Consider the following 23,038-nt stretch of genomic DNA (forward strand, 5'->3'; position numbering starts at 1 on the left):
ACGAAGAGTGGTGCCCGGCAATAGATACAGTTTGTGTTCTATTGCTGAGGTAACTGGAGAAAAACTCTAAAGAGTGGCCTCTTATACCATATTTAGACAATTTAGCGAGGAGGATATTGTGTTGAACTGTATCAAAGGCCTTCTTCAAATCTAAAAAAATGCCAACACAGTATTCACCTCTATTAATAGTACTGTTGAGAATTTCAGTTGCTGAAAGTACAGCAGTAGCTGTGGACCTCGACCTGCGAAACCCATGTTGGTTTGGGCTGATTATATTATGTTTTTCAAAAACGATGAAGACCATGAACGATGATGTTGAGGCTTTGTATGTATTTGTCCCTTCTATGTTGTTCCAGCCTCAGAACCTCAGTTCTCTCATGCTCATCTTAGGTTGAACATGGCTGTAAGAAAATTTGGAGATGGGATACTTTGCAATATATATAATGTTTGTATAATAAACAATCTCGAAGAACGATGTATTGGAGAAGGACAGTTTCTGCAGAGGGTAAAGGAGGACTTCAGACAAGTGGAAACTAGTAAATGGACTTTTAAAATTTCGCTTTATTACGCTTGTGCCGACCAAGTAGATGGATTGGCCGTAATTTACAGGGGTAATTCGTGATTGAGCGAAACAGAGAGCGATTGAACGAAAGAGAGAGAGAGAGAGAGAGAGCCCTCTCTCTTTCGTTCAATCGCTCTCTGTTTCGTACGAAAATTCCGGATAAAACTTGATCAGCCCGGATCTGGTTTTAATCAGGCCGGATCAAGAGGAATCCGGGGTCGTTCAGGTCTCTTCCAGCTTGTTCCGGGCTGGATCTGCCTTTATGCTGCCTGAAGAAAACCGGAATGTCCCGGATTCCGGAACACCCAGGTTTTGATCAGGCCAGTACAAGCTAGTCAGGTTTAGTTCGCAGACCAAACGCGAACCTGGCATTGGTCGATGTGGGTCGGGTTAACACCAGGCCAACCGGACCCGGGCCTGGTCCGGTAGGCCTGCCCCGGCCTACCGGAAAGAAAACGGCTTGGGCCGTTTTTTTTTTTTTCAGTTTAAAACCCATTAAAGGAGTTCTGTACAGAGAGAGCGAAACTTTTCTAATGTTGGGTCTATAATGTTTGCGTGAACTCGAAATTCGTAGCCCGCCACTATTGGTTTCTGTGGTTGTTACACAACGCCGGGAATTAACTGCATTTAACCGTTCGGTTTTTCGGTTGCGCTGATCCAAAAAATAAAAGCAAAAACAGTACTTGAAATACATTCATACAGACTTTTGCCTCAGAATGAGGTTGTTTGAATTGGTGTCATGCGTTAACTAAGCTAACTTTGTTAATTGAACTCGCGAATTATTCAAGGAAAGGTAGTATTTTTCTGCATGGATTTGGAACCCTGTCGCAATACACACTATTCCAATCAAAGTCACTGGGTTTTTCACAAGATTTGTACAGAAATTTGACAGCCGAAGATACGTCGCTTTGGGAAGTATGGTAGGTGGAATTTTGCGTTTGCGGAATTCTTGGCTCCCCCTTTCTCTAGACAAAGTGGAAAGAGCGACACGTTTTATTCCGATCGAGGGTCTTGTCGTCGTCATTGTCAGTGGCTGGTGGCTGAGGACAGACACTTTGACAAGGGTATACGTGCGATTGCGGCGTGGTTTCTTTTGTTTTCGCACAGGAGGAAGAGTATTTGAACGGAGCCAGCAATTCGGCAAACGTAAATACCAGCGATCGCGCTTCATCCAATAGCGAATTTGCGACTGCCAAATTTCTGTAGAAACCTTGTGAAAAACCGCGCGATTTTGAGTGCATTTGCGTGCTAGTGCGATGGGCTTCCAGATTAATGCAGAAAAAGGCTTCCTTTGCTGGGCTAGTTTACGACTTCAATTAACAAAATTAGCCTAATTAACGTGTGGCACGAATTTAAACGGCCCCCAATCAGTGGCAAAAGTTTGTCTGAGTGCAGTCCAAGTAGCTGGATAATTTTCTTAAGTAAAAACTATTTTTGGGAATTTAATGGCATCCTCTCGTGGAACCCATCGTATGTGCACCCCGTTGTGAATGAAGTTTTGTAAACCAGATTTGAGTAAATGAAAACAATGCACTACAGAAGGACTTCGCTTTGAAATTTTGCCTTTTTCTAACTGCACGGTGCACTCAGCATATAATGTGAAATCTGAACACCATGCCTTGTGCCCGATTTGTCGAAAATCAGGGTCACGAAATTAAACAACCTTTATGTTGTGGGCGCTCTCACTTTTCTCGAAGCTGCATATATTTCAGTACGCATTTTAGAATTTCTACGCCGTACTGTTTCTGCACTCTACATCTTTCTTGTGTTTCCGGCAGCGCGTGTGGTGGCCTGCCACAGGAACATTTTGTTAATTCATACATATTTGTTAATCAATTAATATTCACGCACTGCAACATTTGAGTATTTCTTCCGCCGCATTCGCGTGTGATTCACGTAAATGCCTCCGTGACGTTCCGACTTCGGAAACATTCCTACATTCCTCGGCTTAGCAACAATAATAATAAAACACCGTGTCACACCGTTATGTCGCATCAGACATCGACAATCCTAAGTCATATGAAATCGCATTTGGAGCCATTTACTCAAGAAGAACAGCTTTTCCAAAAAGAAACCTCAGTCACACTGGCAGAACGTGAACAATGACGGACAGAAGGGCGACCATTGGCCAGCAAATTCTCTAGCCTCTATCCTCCGCGGTGACCTGGAAAACTTTCGTTTCACCCCGCCCGGGATTTTCCATTCTGCCGCCGGCTCCACGTGAAGAGGACGTCAAGCTTTGGCGCGAATCACCATGGTATTTGGATTCCTCCTGGTCAAGCGTCACAGGTTTGTTGTTTCATTAGCTTTGGTATATTGTGTTGCGTTAGCTGTTTAGCTCACTGTACTTTGCTGAGGAAATTGCTGTGCTCGCAGACACATACTATCCGGAACTGTAAGCGAAAATCATCCTGGAAGTTCATCCCCCCCCTTTTTTTTTTCAACAGCGAAGGTGCGATAACTCGAACTACGTAACCCCACGAGGCCCGTCAGATGCTGGGAGAAATTAAGTTGATCGACCAAGTTACGGCACTCCGTGAGCAAGTCAGCACATTAAGAAAAAGGTTGTTGAAATCGAAACATATAGAGGTGAGTATGCGGCGTAATTTTTCCTTTCTGCCCTCAACAAGTACTCTTATTTTATTTATTTCTACCTGTGTTTCTTCTGTACAAAATATGTTCACAGAACTAGATCGCCTGCTGAGCAATGCCAGGAGACTGGTGCGGAAGCTACAAAAATTGCCTGGGTTGAATGCAGACCTCCAGAATATGGCGGCCACCTCATTGGCAATGGCGGTCCGACACGCATCATCCTGGGGTGGGTGCAACATGTCGACTGACAAACGACAACTCAAGTACTCCGGCCCCCAGGAAAAGGTACGTACCTGTTATTTGTAACTGGATTTTCAATTCATCGTGTCAGATTCGGGCATATTCATGTGTACATTCATTGTGGCACGAAAATTTTGGTCTACAGAACGTTTCCATGCGTCCATGCAGGTCACTGAGCTCATCACTGGGTCAAGCATATTAGTCCCACCTTGCGAGATTTCTGGCATACGCCTGGGAGGGATTGCCACACCTTGTGAAGACGACGGGCACGCGGCTCCGTGAGCTTAGAGAGAAATGGTGAATGAAGCTGTTTCCGACAAATGTAAATGAATTTACTGCTGGTTTTCAATAAATGCATATCATATACTCACACATTTGTTACTTCTTTTGAAACGCACGTTGGGCATACGGATGACCCCGGGGTTGAGGCTGGGGTTTAAACCAACTGAGTCAGGCTATTATCCGATATCGGCTCCTATCTGTACACGGAATGGTCAGGAATAGGTCACGTTTTGATCAAAAGCTATTCAGGGGACAATACAAGTTTGATCTGGGTTACGACACCTCTAATCCAGATGTGATCAAATTTTGAATGAATTTGTGCCAAAATTTTATTGGGAGCCGATCAGTTTCTGATCAGTGCTCTGAATCATGTTTTGATCAAAGTTTAGTCAGGAGGCGGTACAATTTTGATCCGGATTTGATAACATTTTGAATAAAGCCTTATCACAATTTTATCATATGCCGATCAGTGATCCTGCCCAATTTAGGAATCAAACCGGATCAACCATCCGGGATCAGGACCGGATTCCAATTTGATTCCGGAATTTTCGTACGGGAGAGAAAGAATGACGCGACACTCAAGTCTTTCAATACCTGTACTTTTAATTTAAAACTTGTTTTTGGGGAGATTTATTAAACAGATGAACACAAAAATACCTACGCTTTACGACGCTGTTTATTTATTTATTTATTTATGCAAATACCTCAAATTACCCCGATGGGGCGTTACATGAGGGAGGGAGTTACAGAGCAAAAAGAAAAGGAACGAGATAAACAACAAACAAGAAAAACTCGCGCATATTTGTAGCTAGATACACTCATGAACAACAAGCAAGATGAAACGCGTATATATCACACTGCTAGGCACACTGATAAATAAAGAACAAGATAACACGATATTTACAGCTAGACATACACGTAAAATGATAGATGAACAGATATATACTTAGAGTGACACATAATGAATACATGTAAAATAATATGCATGAATTGTAAGGTAACTTAAATCTGGAGAAAATGCAAAAGTTCACGTTTGAAAGCGGTTATATCACGAGTGATGACTAGCGGCAATGGAAGACTATTCCATTCGGTGGTGCATCGAGGAAAAAAAGAGCGAGAAAAATGTGTGGTTTTACTTGAGAAAGGTTCAACTTTAAAGGGGTGATCCAGTCGCGATGATATATGTACAGCTGGTAACAGAAAACTGGGTCTCAATGAACTCGTGTGAAAGAATTTGTGATAGAGACAGAGCCTCATAAATTTCCTGCGTGTGTCGAGTTCAGGAAGGTCAATGGATTGTTTAATAGCTGTAATACTTGAAGGATAATGATAGACATTAGTAATAAAAGGAGCAGCCCGGTTCTGTAATGCTTCAAGAAGGTTGGCAAGCTCACTGAGCTCATCGGGCAGTCTTTACTTTACATGTAAAGACTGCTTACAGATTAGCATCTGTATCATTGACAACGCAATTGCGATTTTCAAAGTAAAATGTATGCATTTCCTATCGTTTATGCAGCTGGCGTTTACCGAATTTCATGAAACATTTAGGCGTTACGGCTTGGTGCAGTGTTGCATTAATTAAGATAAGGTAATTAATACATTTCAACCGCTAAAAAGGGTCTATTCACACAATGCAACTTTAATGGCGGGCAGCCAGGTTGTGCCCTGTGAACGGGTTGCGCACCCCGGTTGCTAGAGTAGCAGTTGCTAGAGCACTAGAAAATCAACTTTCAGAGTACCGCTAACCCTTGGCTTGACTTGGCTTCGCCTCACGTAACCAGGCAACGCCGCCATTTCCCTTCCACGCCAATAGGCGATTTCAGGAAATCCCAAGGAGCGTCGCGCGGAGTATCCCGGTGCCCTTTGCGTTGCGAGGAATTGTGGGTAGCCGGTTATCGTGAAATATGGCGGCACGTACGTTCTATGTTTCGCTCCCGTAATGCTCTGATTTTCACGTCTCCTGTTATTGCTGTACCGACCGCCGAAAGAAGGCAACTCAAGGTAAGCATGCTCCCGATTCACATTTTTGCATTCAGGGCAACTGTGATACATAATATCAGTGGGGGGAATCGAGAAGTCCCCCGCCAGTGTCGTGTTTACGGCGTTTACATGATCACATTCGCGTTGCAGAAAAAAACGTCACCGTGTTTCCGGTGATTTTGAGTGTGAGTGGCAATAAAGAACTTAAGACAAGTCATCCGAAACGGCTGTATCGGCCAGTGCGAAGTGTTGTCGTCACGCAGTGCTCGCGAGATGTGAGTGGTGCGGTGCGAGGTGATCTGTGCACGCTTCAAAAACACGCGATGTTAATAGGGCATTGTAGGGTTAAAAGCACGGACGAATCAATTAAACACGAAAAGTGTTTATAGGAAAAGAAGAAACAAACAGCCTTTTAGCAGCTTGTCATGTAATTTTAGCTCACTTGTCAGTGTTTTAGCGCTTTTAGCCCCAAGGGTCTGACCAAGTGGCCCAGCAGCGTGTGTGAATATCACGTCACATTTTGAACTACAGTGAACAGTGAGCAATGGCACAGTAGCAGGCGTTGCTCAAGTGTTGCATGTGCTGTATAACGGGAAAAATAGAGAAAAAACGACAGATTACTGCTTACAGATGATATTCTTCGTAAAAATTTTGTGGCACTTTTGTCACCAGATGCCATGTATGTGCCGGCTAGGGGCTGCAAAAAAGAGCAATACAATATTGTTGCTTTTCCAGTGATGGCACCAGCTACTCCACGTGGTGGAACTCAGTGCTGCATTCCGAGCTGCAGACACAACTCTGCACGCCACAGGGATGTCTCCTTTCATTGCTTCCCGAAAGACACAGCAACTCGTGACCTCTGGGTTCAGGCACTTGTCGAAAACACAACCGTACCGGCATCCTGGAAGCCAGGGCTAAGCCACAGGATCTGTGGAGCTCATTTCAACGTCCTTGGCAAGAGGAAATACATGGACAAAGTACCATGGTTGTTGAAGCCTGGTACATTCATTCAGACGACACATCAGACATGTGAGTATCCATAGTATTTTAACAGCTTTTTACTGGCTTTGAGCATGCTTGTCTGCTCACTTTATACAAAGCAAAAGTGGTCATGACTATAACCTCATTGCTGACTGTATTACTTATCTCGTTAGTATGCTTTTACTTGAGAATATCCTGGTATATGAAGCTTACTCGTCAATGTTTTCTCTTTTAGGTCGTTCTGTTAATGAAGAGCCGTCTCTTCTCGAAGTGGCTGATGAGACAACAGTGGAGACGTCCTTCGAAGGGCTCAGTTCAACTGATGTATCGTGCTCCGAACAAGAGTCTAGCTTCAGTGTGTCACACCATGGATATGATGCAGCAGAAGGTACGAAGGGCTGCAGTTGTTCCTTTTTAAGACAGGCGTATCAAAGAGTGGAATGTTGCTGTGCTTTCGGAAGCACCTATTTTTCCAGTGCATGCAATTCTGCTCAGAAATTAGAATAAACTGTCGTTTCATTGCAGAATCAAAGATTCGTGAGGAGCTTGCACTACTTTCAAAAGAAAATCAGGAACTCAGGAAACTGAACTCAAGGCTGCTTCAGGAGAAGAGCGATGCTGAGAATGCCAGTGCAAAGCGTCTGGAAGCTTACACCAGGGAAGTTCAAGATTTGGAACAGAAACTTTGTGCTGCACAGGTGGATCGACAAAACTTGCAGTCACATATTCAAGAACTCCAGAGAAGATTGCAGCGACATGAACACAGTGAGCGTCACCTGCCTAAACCAACTCCATCGGACGTTCTAAAGGACAGTGACAAACTTCGTTTCTACACCGGCTTCACGACCCATGAGCCGTTTAAAACGTTTTGTGAATTTGTTCGTGCTGGTCATGAGGACTATAAGAGACTGTCGAGCAAAGCAGGTTCAAATAAGGGAAGACCTCCTTTGTTTAGCTTGGAAGAACAGTTGGCTCTTGTTTTGACGAGACTAAGGGTTGGGCTCCTTGAGCAAGACCTTGCGTACAGGTATTCGACAAGTGTAGCATATATCAGTGAGCTGTGTTCATTTTGGGTAGAATTTTTATGCGAGTACCTTGACAAAACACCGATATGGCCAAGCAGAGACATTGTAGACGAGTTCATGCCTGAAGTGTTCAGGGAGTCTTACCCGTCAACAAGAGTTATCTTGGACTGCACGGAGCTGTACATTGAAACCCCAAGTGACTTTCGTGTTCAAAGTGACACCTATTCCAAGTACAAGTCCCACAACACAGCAAAAGGTCTGATCGGAATTGCTCCTAATTTTTTTGTGACATTTGTTAGTGACCTAGCGCCTGGAAGGATTTCGGATAAGGCACTGGTTCGGCAAAGTGGGTTGTACAAGCTGCTCGAGGAAGGAGATGCTGTCATGGCAGACAGAGGCTTTCTGATCAAAGAGGACCTTGCTGACCTCAAAGTTGACCTGAACATTCCTCCATTCTTAAATGGTGCCTCTCAGTTGTCTCTTGCAGATGAAAGTACAACTAGGGCTATTGCAAAAGCACGGATTCACGTGGAGCGTGTTATCAGGCAGGTTAAAACATTCCGCATCCTAAGATATGTTTTTTGCAACTCAATGGCAAGACTGTTAAACCCAATGTGGAAGACCTGTGCATTGTTATGTAATTTCATAGGTGACCCTCTTCTTGACAGAAAGCAGGATGCTGCTGTGCTGTAATCGTGCTTAATAGCCGTGAATATAACGTTAACACAGTACATCATCTGTCAACAAACTTCTGTGGACCCACAAGAAACGGGAATAAAACCATGGTGCCCCTGCATCTAGTAGTCACAGCTCAGAGAACACTTTTTTCTCTTGGGCCAAGCTGCGGCTGAGACCTTCATGATGCTTATGAGAACACTGAGCTCCAGTTGTAGATAAGTGGCTTTCCCAAGCGGCCATGCCACAGCTGTCTTATAAGCATGATGGGAGTCTCGGCTGCAGCTTGGCCCACGAGAAAAAAACTGCAAATGCTCCTTGAGCCGCAGCTGCAAAATGCTGAGGGACCATGGTTTCACTCCGGTTACTTTTGGATGTCCCACATATATTCGTTCATTTTACTCACTGTGTCAATATGTACATATTTTGTAATAATTTGTCTATGTTACAAATACAGTTCCTATGATGAGAGAGAGCCTCAGTGGAGAGCTGCCGATATTTCGAACAGAGACTGTTCTTCTCCAGAAGAAGCACAGTCTCTGTTCGAAATATCGGCGGCTCTCCACTGGGGATCTTTCTCATCTCAAATACAGTTCCTGTTATGCACTTGCACCATTCAATCAGAGTTGTTATTCTGACTGGCGTCATAGAAGTTCAGTAACGAGGGAAGCATGACGTCTCTCCACAGCTCTTGGTTGAACGGGATCCGCTGAACAAATGGAGCACCACTGCCACTATCCACAACCAAGTCACACCAAAGTAGCCCTGACAAAGCTAGTTGTCCCTGTATTTGATAATAATACTTGTGTGTGTGCTTCAGTTTTCCATCCTTTAGGAATAGTGTCATGCTGCAAGCAATGGCGTCTGTTGTTTGTAGGTTACTGTCCTTTGCTTTTGCCAGAGTCTTGACCTCAACAAGCCCGTAATCACCAGTGTCCCTTTCGTACACCAAGCCGTCCGGTGATGCCCCGAGGTCAGGAATTCCTGGGTTCACACACAGCCCCACTGGAAAAACGTCAAGACTTCTTGCCTGATTGTACCTCTGAAGGACAGGGTTCTCGTTTTCTTGTCCTATTCTCATGTACTTCGTACTGTGAGATTTTCTGCAGAATATTCTGTCAATCATATTTTGGTTGATTGGTGCCTTCCTTCGAACTACATCGCCAAAGTGGGACGCTGTAATCCTGGTAGACCGTTCTTTCATCCACAGCTCGTTTGAGCCTTGTCCACGTGTCAGCTTTTCAAGCTCCTGCGCTTCCTTTAGACTGAGGCTGTGATGTGGTGTGTACGGCTTCGCATCGTCGACCCAGAGTATTTTGGTGGGCAGGCTGATTGGGTTAGATCGAACAGTTTGCAAAGGGCGCAGGGCACATCGCTTCTTCGTTACCGGTTCGTAGTTGACACTTTGAAGTATCCTGGCATGCATATGTGAACCAGTGTCTTTCATGATGTTATCAGCGAGCAGCTGAAGCGCTTCCTTGGTAGGTCCCACTTCATGCTTTAGCTTTGGCCCTGCTGCTTGTACTATAGATCTGCCAGGTACATGCTTTGCGAATACAAGCTGTTGGAATTCTCGGCAGTTGAGATTACCTTTAGCACTTCTGTGCCCCCACTGTTGTGGCTTCTCGGTGCATGACACTGGATCGGGGATGTAGGAGTTTCCTGTACGAAGTACATCCAAAACAAACCATGCTAGTGCACCCACATGTTTGCAGACACCCCCTTTGCCACTGGGGCACTTGCAATGGCCGCCTGTGACATTTCCAGCTGCAGCAACTTTCAAAACAACGGGGTACTGCTTTCGGAGTGTGTATGATGCCTTTACTTTTCCTTTCACTGTTGTGCTTGTGGAGTGATGTAGCAGCACATGTTTCACCTTTTCAGCTTTGAACATTGCATATCCCTCCAGATAATGCTTACTGGCCCCCACGGCTTCCTGATAGTCCAGAATAGATTTCTCGCAGAAACCTTTTGGGAAATCCTTGAGCTGTTTAGTCCAAGGGCCCTTTGGTAAACCATCAATGCAGGAGTGGGTCAACCTGGTGAGAACGAAGTTTAAAATAGTAAGTATCCTACGGTCGGAGATGAAATGACTATTTGCGATGAAGCGGCACCGAAAAGAGTGTCAGCCGTAGTTGCTTCGCGACGTAGACCCCGAATTATTATAAAAGAGTGTCAGCCTTATCAGTGCTCCGTGAACGCACTCATGATCGCATTCTTCAGGCGTTGATCGGCGCGATGACTTATAAGTCGGCGCGATGAAAACGCGTACCGGGAAACGCGACGCGCCGTATACCTGCTATAAGGCAGCCAAGCTTCAGCAAAGCGATGTTTCACAGAAGAAGAAAAATCAACAGTTTTGCTTAAGTGCTCTGCAATAGAACACTTCGTTCAGTTGTTAGCCAGCGGTTGTGTCGTAAGCTCCGTCCGCGTGAATGTTATACGTTACACGTGATTAGTCACACGTACGGCCCAAATTATCTAACGTACACATCTACTAATCAGTTTCGCTGCATGGTAACCTGTCCTACGTCGTGCGGATTGTTGTCTCCACTCGCAGGATACTCGCCTGCGCCATAAGTAGATGAATTAAATGAAAATACAATGCTGTGTGGTAGGAAACCGAAACCGCCGTTCTTTCTACGAGAGGCTTCTCTGTGTTGTGGACGAACTGCTTTTATTCGCGGGACGCTCATGATTTGCAAGCGGCGTAAAGGTTACTGCACCATTATTGCATCAACTTACTCCATGAGATGGCCGGCGAAAATAGCTGATCTTCGCTATCCGTCCTGCTCTCCCTGCGTTGCGGAATCCTGGCCAGGTTGGGAGACGGTGGGGACGATGGAGGCGAAGGAGGGAAATGGGAAAACTCTCTCTGCATTCCTCCTCCCCCTTCTCTCCTGTTAACCGGGTACCCACGCTGCACCGCGCTTTTAGGCATCATGGGATTTTCTGAAATCGCCTATTGGGCCCGCTGTATTACCGCTCTGCGACAAATGCAATTTTATGTAAGCTCGCTTGAGATTACCTGTGCAGACGATCCTGGAAGGTACAGAAACTACTGTGTGTACGAACCCAAAACCATTAGAAAGCGAAAAAAGTTTCCCTAGGTAGGGAAAATATTATCTCAGTTATACAATTTGATTTAAAAACACAGACGCCAGGCTGTGGTATTATAACCAACAGGGCCAGTGATCTATGGCAGCATTACACGTACAAGAGATAACCAAACGAATATATAAATGAAAGGGATAAGGTGTACCACGTTCACATGGGTGTATTCGGCCAATAACAATCGCGTAAATGCTGGCGGTACTCTGAAACTTGTTTTTCTAGTGCTCTAGCAGTTGCAGCACCGGTAACCGCACGAGTAATTGGTTTCGCAACCTTGAGGCACAACCTGTCCACCACACTGATGTCGATTTTGAAAGGCTGGATCGTGGATCCCTATTCACTTGCTTCGGTAGAGAACACCGTACGTGTACCTGGCTACCTAACTTGAAATTAGCGAGACAGTTGTTCGTAATAAGTACTTTGTGATACACCCAACACATAGGTAGCGCAACAAAAATTTAAAGATCAGCAGGGCATTTGTTATTCGTTTGCTCATTCCAACCTGAAATTGAATTCAACGGATTTACATATTGCTCCTGTACGCTGTCAATTCTGAAATAAAAGAACTGTCTTCTGAGCTCCTGCACGTTCACTGTATTTTCAGATGCATAATTGCGAGAAATAAATGTTGAACCTAAAAAAAAGCATTTCTCTTTATTCATTCAGCATAACATTTCGAAGCTTCTTTACAAAATCATATTTCGTTACATCATTGTCACACAGGAGGCACAACGAAGAAAGCCCTCTTCCACTAAACCTCACGTTCAACACGTATCAACGGGCCGTTACGTCCATCGTGCCCTTACACCCAACGAGCCATTACGTCAGTTTTCGACCATTAGATCCATGGGCCGTTACGTCCATCGAGCCATTACATCCAACGGGTCCGTACGTCCAGCGAGCCAGCGAGCCACGATCTTGGAACATTCGTTCGATGGCCTTGATGTCGTGTCCTGTGCTTGCTGGCAACCCTACTCAATATACAAAAAAACGATAGAAGGAGAAGGATTAGCCTCGATCCGCAGCATACGTACGCTGCAAAAAAAAAAAAAATTCTAATGCAGTGCATTAAAAAAAGAATATTAAACAATGTATCACTAAATATTTCCTGAAGCTGAAGAAGTGCAGTCTCGTGCACGAAAGTCTTGTTTACCACGTGTAAATAAATAAGTTTCTCCTATCGTTGAATATCACTCTTTGATTTACTCACCACCGGCAACTTGACATCGTCTATTTTTTTGCCTCCGTATCTAAATATTTCCTGGTGTGTTACCTTAAACTGTTCAAAGGGAATTTAAAGGGCGCGGAACCCCCAGGTGTTCAGTTTGCTGCGATTGTTCGGGGCATATAGAAGGCATATGACCTTTCTTGTGAAGCGGAAACAACCAGACATTAGGTCGGTAACCCCAGCTGTGGCGCCCGGTGCTGAGAAATGAACACTCATTTGTCTGCAGTGACGCATTCCCAGCTTTCGTGGGCAGTATAGGGAACCTCCATGGGTTGCTGCGGCTTCTCCGCTTTTCAGGAAGGAGACACCTTTATTAAAGGGACTGTCTGGTCGGAAATACAGGACTAGGAAACATCGTCTTATGGATCCTAATGCTCCTGAGAGCCACCACGCAAAATATTTCCGAAGAAATTGGATCGTGTGATTTGTAATCGATTGTTTTGTTCGCCGCGGTCGGCCCCGAGTAACAGCCGCGTCGAGTTCTCATGTGACGTACGTAAGCGCAAAGCCATACGGCACTACCGCTTGCCTGTTTGCGCGCCAGACGCTGCTTACTGGCGTTTGTCCGCTAGTGTGATTCGAAAGTTTGCGGCAACTTTTTGCAAAGTGCTTCCTACGATTGTTATCGATGGGAAGAGACGTGTGCTGCTACGTGCACTGTGAGAACAACCGTGGGAATGCTTCTGGAGTGTCATTCTTCCGGTTTCCCACGTGTTATCGTTTGAAAGCACTGTGGTTATCGAAACTGCGTCGGCATGGCTAGGAACCTACTGCGTCCAGTAAACTCTGCTCTGATCACTTCAGCGAGGACTGCTTTGCAGTGTCCGATGTCACTCGGAGACTTAAAGCAGAGTTCGGACTTTCTCGGCCGGGAAAGAGACCGCGACGAGTGCTAAAATCGGACACTGTTCCGTCCATTTTCGCGGAACCCGACGACGGAGCCAGCGCTGAACCATCGTGCAGCGAATCGCCGAGAAGGGTAAGTGTTCCTACTTTTTGTTTAGGCCCTATTCAAAGAGCATTCTCATATTCTGCCTCTTCAGGGGAGCATAAATCTGGAAGCGCAATGGTATCACGGAGGTCTATTTACTGCATCTATCGAAGAGCCAGGTACATGGACCAGGTGCGGACTAAAAGTGCATTTACAAAGCTGCAAATCGTCGTCTCTTCTTCTATTATTTATTTTTATATTACTGCGGAAGAATTTACCTGATACATATGCAGTCACAAGTAGTTTCATAAAGGTGATCATGCTTTTGCAGTTACATTCCTCCATCTTTCAAAATATAACTACATCATAAAGCACGTTTTTTCAGTTCACCAGATATGTGGGGCGCAACACTGCTAACTGTTTGCAGAATTTTTATGGGTGGGCGACATGCACTTAATATTATAATTAAGATCAATCGTACACTTTATTGTTGCTTGAGGCCAAATGAGCTTTTGGGACATTATCCTAGTAATCATTACTAGGATAGGAAGATACCTTGATTGTGAGATTCGAAAGTACTCTGCAAACGGAATACACGAGCATACAGCTCTGTTTGCATTCCACCTCATATCCCACTTCAATAGCTATGCACTGGAAGAGCAAGTCACTCAAAAAGTACGTTGCACATGCAAGTACAGAGATGAGAATATCTTCCGCACTTGACTTTACAAAATTAATCTTATGCACCTGGATACTTCAAGTTGTTTAACAACCTGGTATATGACTTAGCTGAATGTGCAGTAGTAAGGATAAAGTCTGCTTTACTAAAGCAAGTAACTGTTAACAGCTTGCTTTAACAAAACTAATGCTCAACAGGTAATTTTCTATGTGACATTTCAAAGACCCTTAACAGAAATGAGGAGACTGACAACAGCGACCATCTACTCTGGGAACCACAGAGATGTAGGGGGGCACGAGCAACGCAGAGCTGCCAAACAGCTGTGGCAACTCGTGAGCAGCAAACCCAGACTGCAGTGGGAAAGATGAGCCGTGGTGTATACCGTGCTTCATCAATCAGTTTACCAAGTACAGGGTGGGCCAGCCAAGATGCAGCAAACTAAATAAAATGAAATAGGTGGAGCAGTGAATACACCTAGGCAGACGGAGGCACTTGTGTTGGTTTTTTCTCCGATTCTCTAATTTACACATTTTTCATCACATCATAGCAGGGATTAGAAGTTTTTAATTAATTGTTCCCAATTTATGATTTCGCATAATAATTAAAAAAAAAACACTGGATATGAGTAACTTGCATGAACTGTGCCCAATTTATGGTATGTCACAATGTCTGTCTTAGACGGGATATCTTGTAGTAGGGACTACGATTTTAGTAGCCGTCAAATGTGCAACCATACTGATGTACGAGGGTCGTTCAAGTCAAATCGGGACTTTCTTTCTCCTGAGTGTACAAATGGCTCGCGCTACTTCTTTTTCGTCATTTTCAGTTCGTCATTTTCCAACGCGACAGGCCTCTGCGTTCACCACGTGGTGGTCCAAAGTTTGTGCAAAACAAAAGACACGTGCTGGACAAGCGATGGCCGACAACAAGGTGAGCGCGCACATCGAACAGCGAATTGTTATGAAGTTTATCGTGAATGAAGGCGTAAAATCATCTGAAATTCACAGAAGACTTCAGGCTCAGTATGGCCACGATACACTTAGCTGCAGCAAAGCGTTTGAGTGGTGCAAACGGTTCCGAGACGGCCGTACATCAGTGCAGGACGATCCCGGCCGGGGCGGCTCAGAGCCCGTCTGCGGGTAAGGTCATGACCACGGTTTTCTGGGACAAGGCTGGCGTTGTTCATGTTGATTTTCTGCCCAGTGGTACAACCATCAATAGTACATATTACTGCCAGGTTCTCAGGGATGTGCATAAGGCTGAAGCAAAAGCGGCCGGGCCTCATCAACAAAGGAGTCCTCCTCCTATACAGGACAATGCACGCCCGCATACCGCGCATCTTAAGCCACGCACCTTACAAGAACTTGGCTGGGAGGAGCTGCCACATCCCCCTAACAGTCCAGACCTCGCCCCCAGAGATTTCCATCTCTTTGGGACACTGAAGGCGTTCCTTGGGGGCCGCCACTTCAGCTGTGACGACGAGGTCAAGAATGCGGTCCGATCATGGCTGCTACGCGACGGTAAGGATTTCTACGCTGCTCGCATCCAAGCCCTCGTGAAACGCTGGGACAAGTGCATTAGTGCAGCTAGAGATTACGTTGAAAAATAAAACTAATTTCTCGCCTGTAAGTTCATTTTACTTTTACGAAAAATGAAAAGTCCCGGTTTGACTTGAACGCCCCTCGTAAAAGTGTTGTGTATCCCACTCCTTGGTCTGTGGCCATTAGACAATTATAGTTCGCTTACAATGATTTGCCTTACTTCAGTGTCACCGGTAGGGTTCCCAAATTCGTTCAATTTTCCATGCTCATTTTGGTGTATTGTTCTCATGAATGACTGCCATACCTCCCTCTTGTAGCTCGTGATTTTCTTTGCGTTTCTCGAAATTGATCTATCGTCACTGGAGGAAATATTCTGGCTGCCACATTCCCAAAAGCGATCGACGATGTGTCCACGATGAGCAACATAGCACCTCCTGTCTTCAGCATTGGTTGCTCCCGGTGGCATGCGATCTCACAATGAAAGAAGCATTGCGATTGACAATCAAGAAATGAGCAGAGGGTCCATCTCATTTGCTTCAGCTGTTCGGGTTTGTTAGGAGCGTGGAACCGATGACTGCTTCAACTTCCTGAAGGATATATCCCAGGCTTCACTTGCCACTAGACATGTCCAACACACAGCTCTTAGTAGATGAAAACGACGAAGATGAGTACGTGGCTCCTAGCGTTTATTTCTGGGCTTTTCTATTTTATTTCTAGAGAGACACACGGTATATTATTCATAGGCATAAATTTTACGGTTGTGTGCGTGACAATAGCAAAGTTATAATAGCTGAGCAGTGCTACAAGCTGAGCATAAACATCAGGCACGAATACACCTGTCCTCGTTTTTTTGCACATTTTTCTTTCGTTTCTTTTCTTTCTTTTTTGTTTGTTTCTTTTTTGTTTTTGTTGTTTTTCGCAACCTTAATTATGTACGTAATCAATTCTGCTAGGATGCTCTTGTGCAGTGACAGAGCAGAGGTGAAGGAGTCTCTTTTTTAATTGTTCATGTTCTTCAGAAATAAAAATAAAGAAGTGGCACAAAGCTTATAAATCACACAGTAAATCGATAGAGCGGTTTTCTTTTCTTTCCATATAGCTTGGGATGCCAGACATCAAGGCAACCTGCAAAGCAAACTCCAGACATGTTTCTTGTTTCACGTTCCTGCTTGGTTGACCTCCTTCAAACATGCCGGGAATGCTCGTCAACAGATGTATCAGTACACCTAACTGTTGTGGGATCCCTTGTCCGTGCTGTGGTTTCCTGCCCTGCTTGACACTGCTGGCGATGGAACAGCCAACCACTCATTGAGGGCAGGCCTGTGGGAAACATAGCTATGTGTTCCGCCATCTTGTTCTCTGGCAGCAACATCAGCCAGTCACTTCGCCTGCTCGACATAATGAGTGTCGCCAGAATACATAGGAGCCAGTACTTGGAGTACCAGAAATGCTACCTGTTTCCAGCTATAACTGACGTTAGTATTTCATATGATATTCACAGCCCTTTGCAATATGTGTAGATGTGTGTAGAATGCACAGTACAACCTGGGACATGCATTATATATAGGGTGTGCCGCATAAGGTTTGGAATTTTTCGTTTATCTATTTTTTCTCTTTCGAATAAATATGAATAAGCAGCTTTCTCGCGTTCTCCTCGCTTTGAGCAACAACTTGATGTTGATTGGGAAAAGGCGACACCAAGATAGGGATAGGAAAAGGCAGCCCCAAACCCTGCAGAACTCTAAAAAAACTTTTACCAGAGCACATAAAAGATCTACAGTTTCAATTATTGTAGTATTTTTCGGCTTATGGCTGTGCTCCAAAAGTTTGCAATACAAAATGCCAAGCCATTTCCACTTATTAAAAAGATGAACTGATGATATTTTATTTATGCTTGCACTAATTAAGCCTCATCGGACATAGATAATAAGTTTTCCAATAGCCAACAGAAAAGCTTGATGCATTACAGGAAATTTTGGACAATCAAACATGATCAACCCTGTAACCCTCCATCTTATGTCTTAATTTGCATATTTTGCTGAAGGTATGGGCAAAAGAGCAAAGTGCACTGCTTGAAGAACTAAAGGACAAGCCGCTACACCTTGCTGGAGATGCACGTTGTGACTCTCCAGGTCACACTGCCCTCCACGGAACTTACGCCCTTATGGACACATCCATAAACAAGATTGTGCACTTCGAAGTAGTGAAGGTATATCATCTGGGAATCTTTACACTGACAGTTTCACCATGCTTGTGGTGACTTATTTTCTGTGCCACAACAGCCAACTGCTGTATCATCGAGCTACTGCATGGAGCAGAAAGGCCTGGAACTTAGCTTGGAGCACCTTGTGTCTAAGGGCATGCGAATTGACACTCTTGTCACGGACAGGCACTCTCAAGTGAAGAAGTACCTTAAGACGAGGCATCCCAGTATCAACCACCGTTTTGATGTGTGGCATGTTGCAAAAGGTATGCATTGCTAATAAGCTATCTGGCCTTTGGCTGTCCTTTCCTCCGTTTTTTTCTTTCTTCTAATAAATATATCCCCCCATCTGATACAGGAAAACATGCAATAAGCGAAAATATGTTTCATATTTTCATTTTTATCTATTCCAAATTTACCTCATCACCTTTATCATTGCATGTATTGAACTTTGTCCGCTACACAACCCTATATATTCTGTGCATAGGCATCAAGAAGAAGATTGCAGCAGCTGCGCAGTCCAAGCGTCACCATGTGCTCGGAAGGTGGTGTGAAAGCATCATTCGTCACTTGCACTGGTGTGCTCGCACCAGTGAGTCAGGAGAGCTGCTTCCTGCTAAATGGGTGACGATCAAGAGGCATGTCGTCAACATCCACACGCACCCCAACTCACTCCATCCAACCTGCTTCCATGGTGACCTGGGAGACCGGGAATGGCTTTACTAAGGTCGTCTCATGTAATATTTAACAGTCAAACAGTCAGTGGACAGTTATCTCTCCAATGCTCAATTTTTTGCCTCTGACTACAAATTTGAAGGCGACCATCTTGCCAGTGAAGTTTGTATCCGTTTCCTGAATGAAATAAAATTATGTGTTGTGTTTAGGGACGGAAACGTACCAAAAACTTTCGAGCATCCTGCGAGCAGCAAACTTCATCAAGGACATCCCCCAGCTTTCTCCCACAGAGCAGACTTTTGGGTTGGAGACGTACCACTCTGTCCTGATCCACTTTGCACCAAAAGCAGTCAGCTTCTCAGACAGTGGGATGATGATCGCAAGGTAATAGAACCTTCATCAGATTCCAGGAATATGGTGGACACTTGAGCACTGCAAAGGGCATGCTGACCGCGACCAGTAAGCCGATATAGCCCTGGGTGCGAGAGGGGACGACAAATTTAGGCCCGTGGAATGCTCTAGCAGACCCAAACGGTGTTCTTTTTGTTTGTTCGCGCTCATGCCCCATCCATTGTCTTTTAGGACTACACTAGCAGCGCTGCATTTTAATGCAAACTCTGGCCGTAAAATCAGCAATGATGATGTGGGCGAGCCAAAGCACCGCTTGAAGCCATCGAAGGTTCGACGACATGGATTGCTGTTCCTGTGAAGGAGGATGCAACCTTTTGTAAGCAGAACCACTGTTCACCAATAATATTATTTCTTCGTTTTGTCTGCTGCAGATAAATTTATTTGCGAGTAAAAGTAAATATATAAGTACAGAGAAATGAAAATATTTGTGTACCAAAAAACAGCTGTCCCGTACGCAATGCACGTTGACGTACGTACACACTGCATTTGGTCACCTGCTTATGTATTTTCCTTGCTTACAGCTTACATAGATGACCTCAATGCAGCAGTCCGTGAACGGGTCACCCAGTTTCCCACCTCTGATGCTGCGAAAGCAGCCCTTCAGGAGGTTTCCCTACCATCCAGAACTTCCAGCTATGGGGAACGTCCAGATCTGAGCTCGGTCATGGCATCACAGCACACGAGGTTTGGACAACAACGAGGACTTGGAGGTGGAGATGTGCAGCAGCACCCATAGAGAAGAGTGCAACTGCAGGGTTTGGTTACGTGCTGACCAGGGCTGTGGAGTTGCGAGGCTAAGTTCGTGATTCCGGAATAATTCCACCTCCCTTTTTTCACAAATTAGAATGGAATGGAGATCCAACAAGAATTGAATTATTCTGAACAGTTGAAGTATGGTAGTCGTCGAAAAAGCCAGACAGTGGCAGGCTGCTGTGTATAGTATTTCACGACATGTGATAATTCTGTTTTTGTCTTCTTGATCTTGAAGTGACTGCAACCATTAGAAGAATGTAGATAGAATTTTTTTTTTTACTTTTGGAGAAATCATATGACAATACCACATGTGTCCACCAAGGGAGCAGCAATAAGGAGGCTTTCGCAGACAGGAACGATGGTGAAAAAGAAGCCACCTATTTTAGAGCAACGTAATGAGACCGTTCTACCCACATTTGGGAAAAGCTCAGGGGATGCATTAAAAGCTGGCCTACTTGCATAGCGTATAGAGAGCATCTTCGGGCTTTCAACGGGGATGGTGCTGGGGTCCAATAATACCAGTTTTATTGCGTATTTGGATTTCTGTTCCATGTGACAGTGTAAACTTATGCTGTAAAATGGTTTTTATAAAAGATTTTACAAAATGATATCTATAAAAATGGTTTTACAAAATGATGAGAATGAGTGGGGAAAACAAACAGAAGAAAAGGGAAAAACAAAATAGAACAAGCAGTGCGTCTAACTTCATTGTGCTGAAAAAGTGGCAGGATACTTTGTCTATCATAAATGGTAAGAACGAAGGGCTCCACAGTGTGCTGTGTTGCTTTCGTGTGAAAGTCATTCTTCATTAATGGGTCTTCATTATGATGTCTTCATGTGATTCCCTTCATTACTAAGCAAAACTTATCCTGCAGTAGAAATTATTACAGAAGGTTCGCTTGTACCTGTAAAAATCTGTCTGCACTAGAGAATGCAGTTCTGTGAACAAATTGTTTTCAACAGTGCCATGGCAGTATGCACCCGAGAAATGACACTGTATTTTGTAGTGCATCGTATTTTGGGGATCTCTGAAATGCTCAATGACACATAATGTAACTTGATCGTTCCATCTTTATTTGACTTGGACACTGTGTTACGCTGACACTGTCGTCGGCTAAGCACCCTGCCTTCAGCTGAGCAGGTTGATCTTGTTGAGTAGCTTGTATCATAGAATGCTTTGAACAATCTCCTGTCCTCATGGTTGTTGCAATGAAACCTGCATCTGCTTATGTATCTGTATAAAACATGCTATGTATCGTGGCAATTACAGTTCTAGTTATCACCTTCTCATCAGCACCTATTTATTCACCTGCAGTACAATAAATATAGCTTTCGTTTTTGTCTGCATCACACAGACAATAAAATACTACGCCTAAAGTGACTCAGTTTGGTGTTTTGATTACAAGCGAACACTCAAGGAACACTGAATTCAGTGCTTCTGACTGTAATAACAACGCTTGCATGTGTTGGCTGTTTGGGAGACTGACATGCAGGATTATGAACATAACAGTAGGATGCAAGCGACCAGTATGGAGATAATGACATTCCTTGAGATTGAGGGGAGACAATGACGAACAAGAAGCAACAGGACAAGCCTCATGTGTCCCTGCTACCAGTTTGTCCAATACAAATTCATCCAGTATCCACAACTTGTTACAATTGTTACTGTGACCTGATGCCTTCCTATGTCGATCGGGGCAACGTTCTATTGCGTACCTCCGCCGAAACATGTTGGTGGATATCCATAGCACTGCGGAAACGTAACCGCTAGTGGTTGTTGTGCCAAGCCACGTACGACGGCAAAATATTCCATCGTGATGCGCTCGAGTTACCTTATCGAGTAACCTGAAGGCATTGACAACGCAGAGCGCCCGTAGCACGACTTCGTGTTCAAAGACTTTTTATTGGTATTGAGGTCATCAGGTTCTAAATATTTTTCAGACACTTTAATTTGTCGTTCAGTTTCGCGACTCTCTTCATTTTCTTTCTGGTTTCGCCTTCCTCTGCTCTACTCTTGAAGCCCTGGTGGTATGCACCTAGAAATAAAATTCAGTTCAGGTACGATAACCAAAGAGGTGTCTATTATTTTGTATTGACTTTTTTACTTTGTATTGATTTTGATAATAGACGAAATATCGAATAGTGATTACCAAATTGAGTGAGCATGTCTGCATCTACGAAAGTAATTTGCTCCACGCAGTCACAAAACTATAAAAGTTCATTACGGTAAATTGCCATATTCGAAACGTAGACGGTTGTGACCACAGGCATACCTAGAGTCTCCAAATAAGCTTAGTAGCTCTATGCATACAAAGAATATGCGTATACGTTTTCAACAAGAAAAAATAACGATAAATGTTTGTCAAACCAGAGGGATGAACAGTCTGATACAGCAAAAACTATATACAAGAAAACTTCCCTTCACGTACCTTCAAGAAAGAAGCTTCCACGGGTTTTCTCGCCCTCCTTCCGGAAAATAGCGTGCACTAGATGTTCCCTGTAGCGATTGAAAATCTGTGCGATCGTTGTCTTCAGAAAAATTCCTCACGTTGTCCACAGAAGCAACAACTCGAATGTCGTCAAGAAACTCACGTGTACACACGTCATCATGACACCTCATAAGCGGCACAAAGGACGAAGCAAATACACACGCATGCCATGGCGCATAACTGCTCTAAGCAGATCACTGCAGACATGTACAAGATACTCAAAAATGTATTTAAGATAAGATAATAAATACTAACGTTAGAATGTAATCAAGATAGAGTATAAATACATGGAAATTAAAGCAATTAAGATAGAGTGCAAAATTCTTCAAAAAGTATTTGAAATACAATTAAGATACTATTTATCCTTGAACGCAAAAAGAAACCGGTCACTGGTCAATGCGGCAAGTCGCCGCTATGTGACATGAATCACCTAAACCCCGTGCACTACGCAAGCCGCCGCTGTGTGATAGGAGCCACCTAAACACAAGTCCCAAAAAGATAACAAAGAGATACCACATAACTCCACTAAGTATATGGGACGCAGGACAAAGCAAACTTCTAGCAGGTCCCTGCTCGGCCAGGTCAGAATTCAGCGTCACGGCATCAGGGCACACATAATAGAACCCTCACTCGCCAAGGATTAGTACACACGGGGCACGATCTCTAAGAAGGGGGCG

General features: G+C 44.3%; 2 protein-coding genes across 2 annotated transcripts; both read left to right on the forward strand.

Annotated features, from left to right (window-relative positions):
- Positions 1 to 3,391: 3,391 nt before the first annotated feature.
- LOC135373331 (uncharacterized) lies at positions 3,392 to 8,365 on the forward strand. The gene is made up of 6 exons (XM_064606551.1): positions 3,392 to 3,439; positions 3,563 to 3,672; positions 6,468 to 6,685; positions 6,873 to 7,025; positions 7,163 to 8,211; positions 8,312 to 8,365. Exons 1-6 carry the CDS (start codon positions 3,392 to 3,394, stop codon positions 8,363 to 8,365), a joined length of 1,632 nt encoding a protein of 543 aa, XP_064462621.1.
- A 6,839-nt stretch (positions 8,366 to 15,204) lies between these two features.
- Positions 15,205 to 19,855, forward strand: LOC135373332 (uncharacterized). The gene is made up of 6 exons (XM_064606552.1): positions 15,205 to 15,219; positions 17,875 to 18,039; positions 18,113 to 18,299; positions 18,521 to 18,625; positions 18,918 to 19,073; positions 19,641 to 19,855. Exons 1-6 carry the CDS (start codon positions 15,205 to 15,207, stop codon positions 19,853 to 19,855), a joined length of 843 nt encoding a protein of 280 aa, XP_064462622.1.
- Positions 19,856 to 23,038: the final 3,183 nt, after the last annotated feature.

The sequence above is a fragment of the Ornithodoros turicata genome, unplaced genomic scaffold, assembly GCF_037126465.1.
Source record: "Ornithodoros turicata isolate Travis unplaced genomic scaffold, ASM3712646v1 Chromosome23, whole genome shotgun sequence".
Classification (NCBI taxonomy): domain Eukaryota; kingdom Metazoa; phylum Arthropoda; class Arachnida; order Ixodida; family Argasidae; genus Ornithodoros; species Ornithodoros turicata.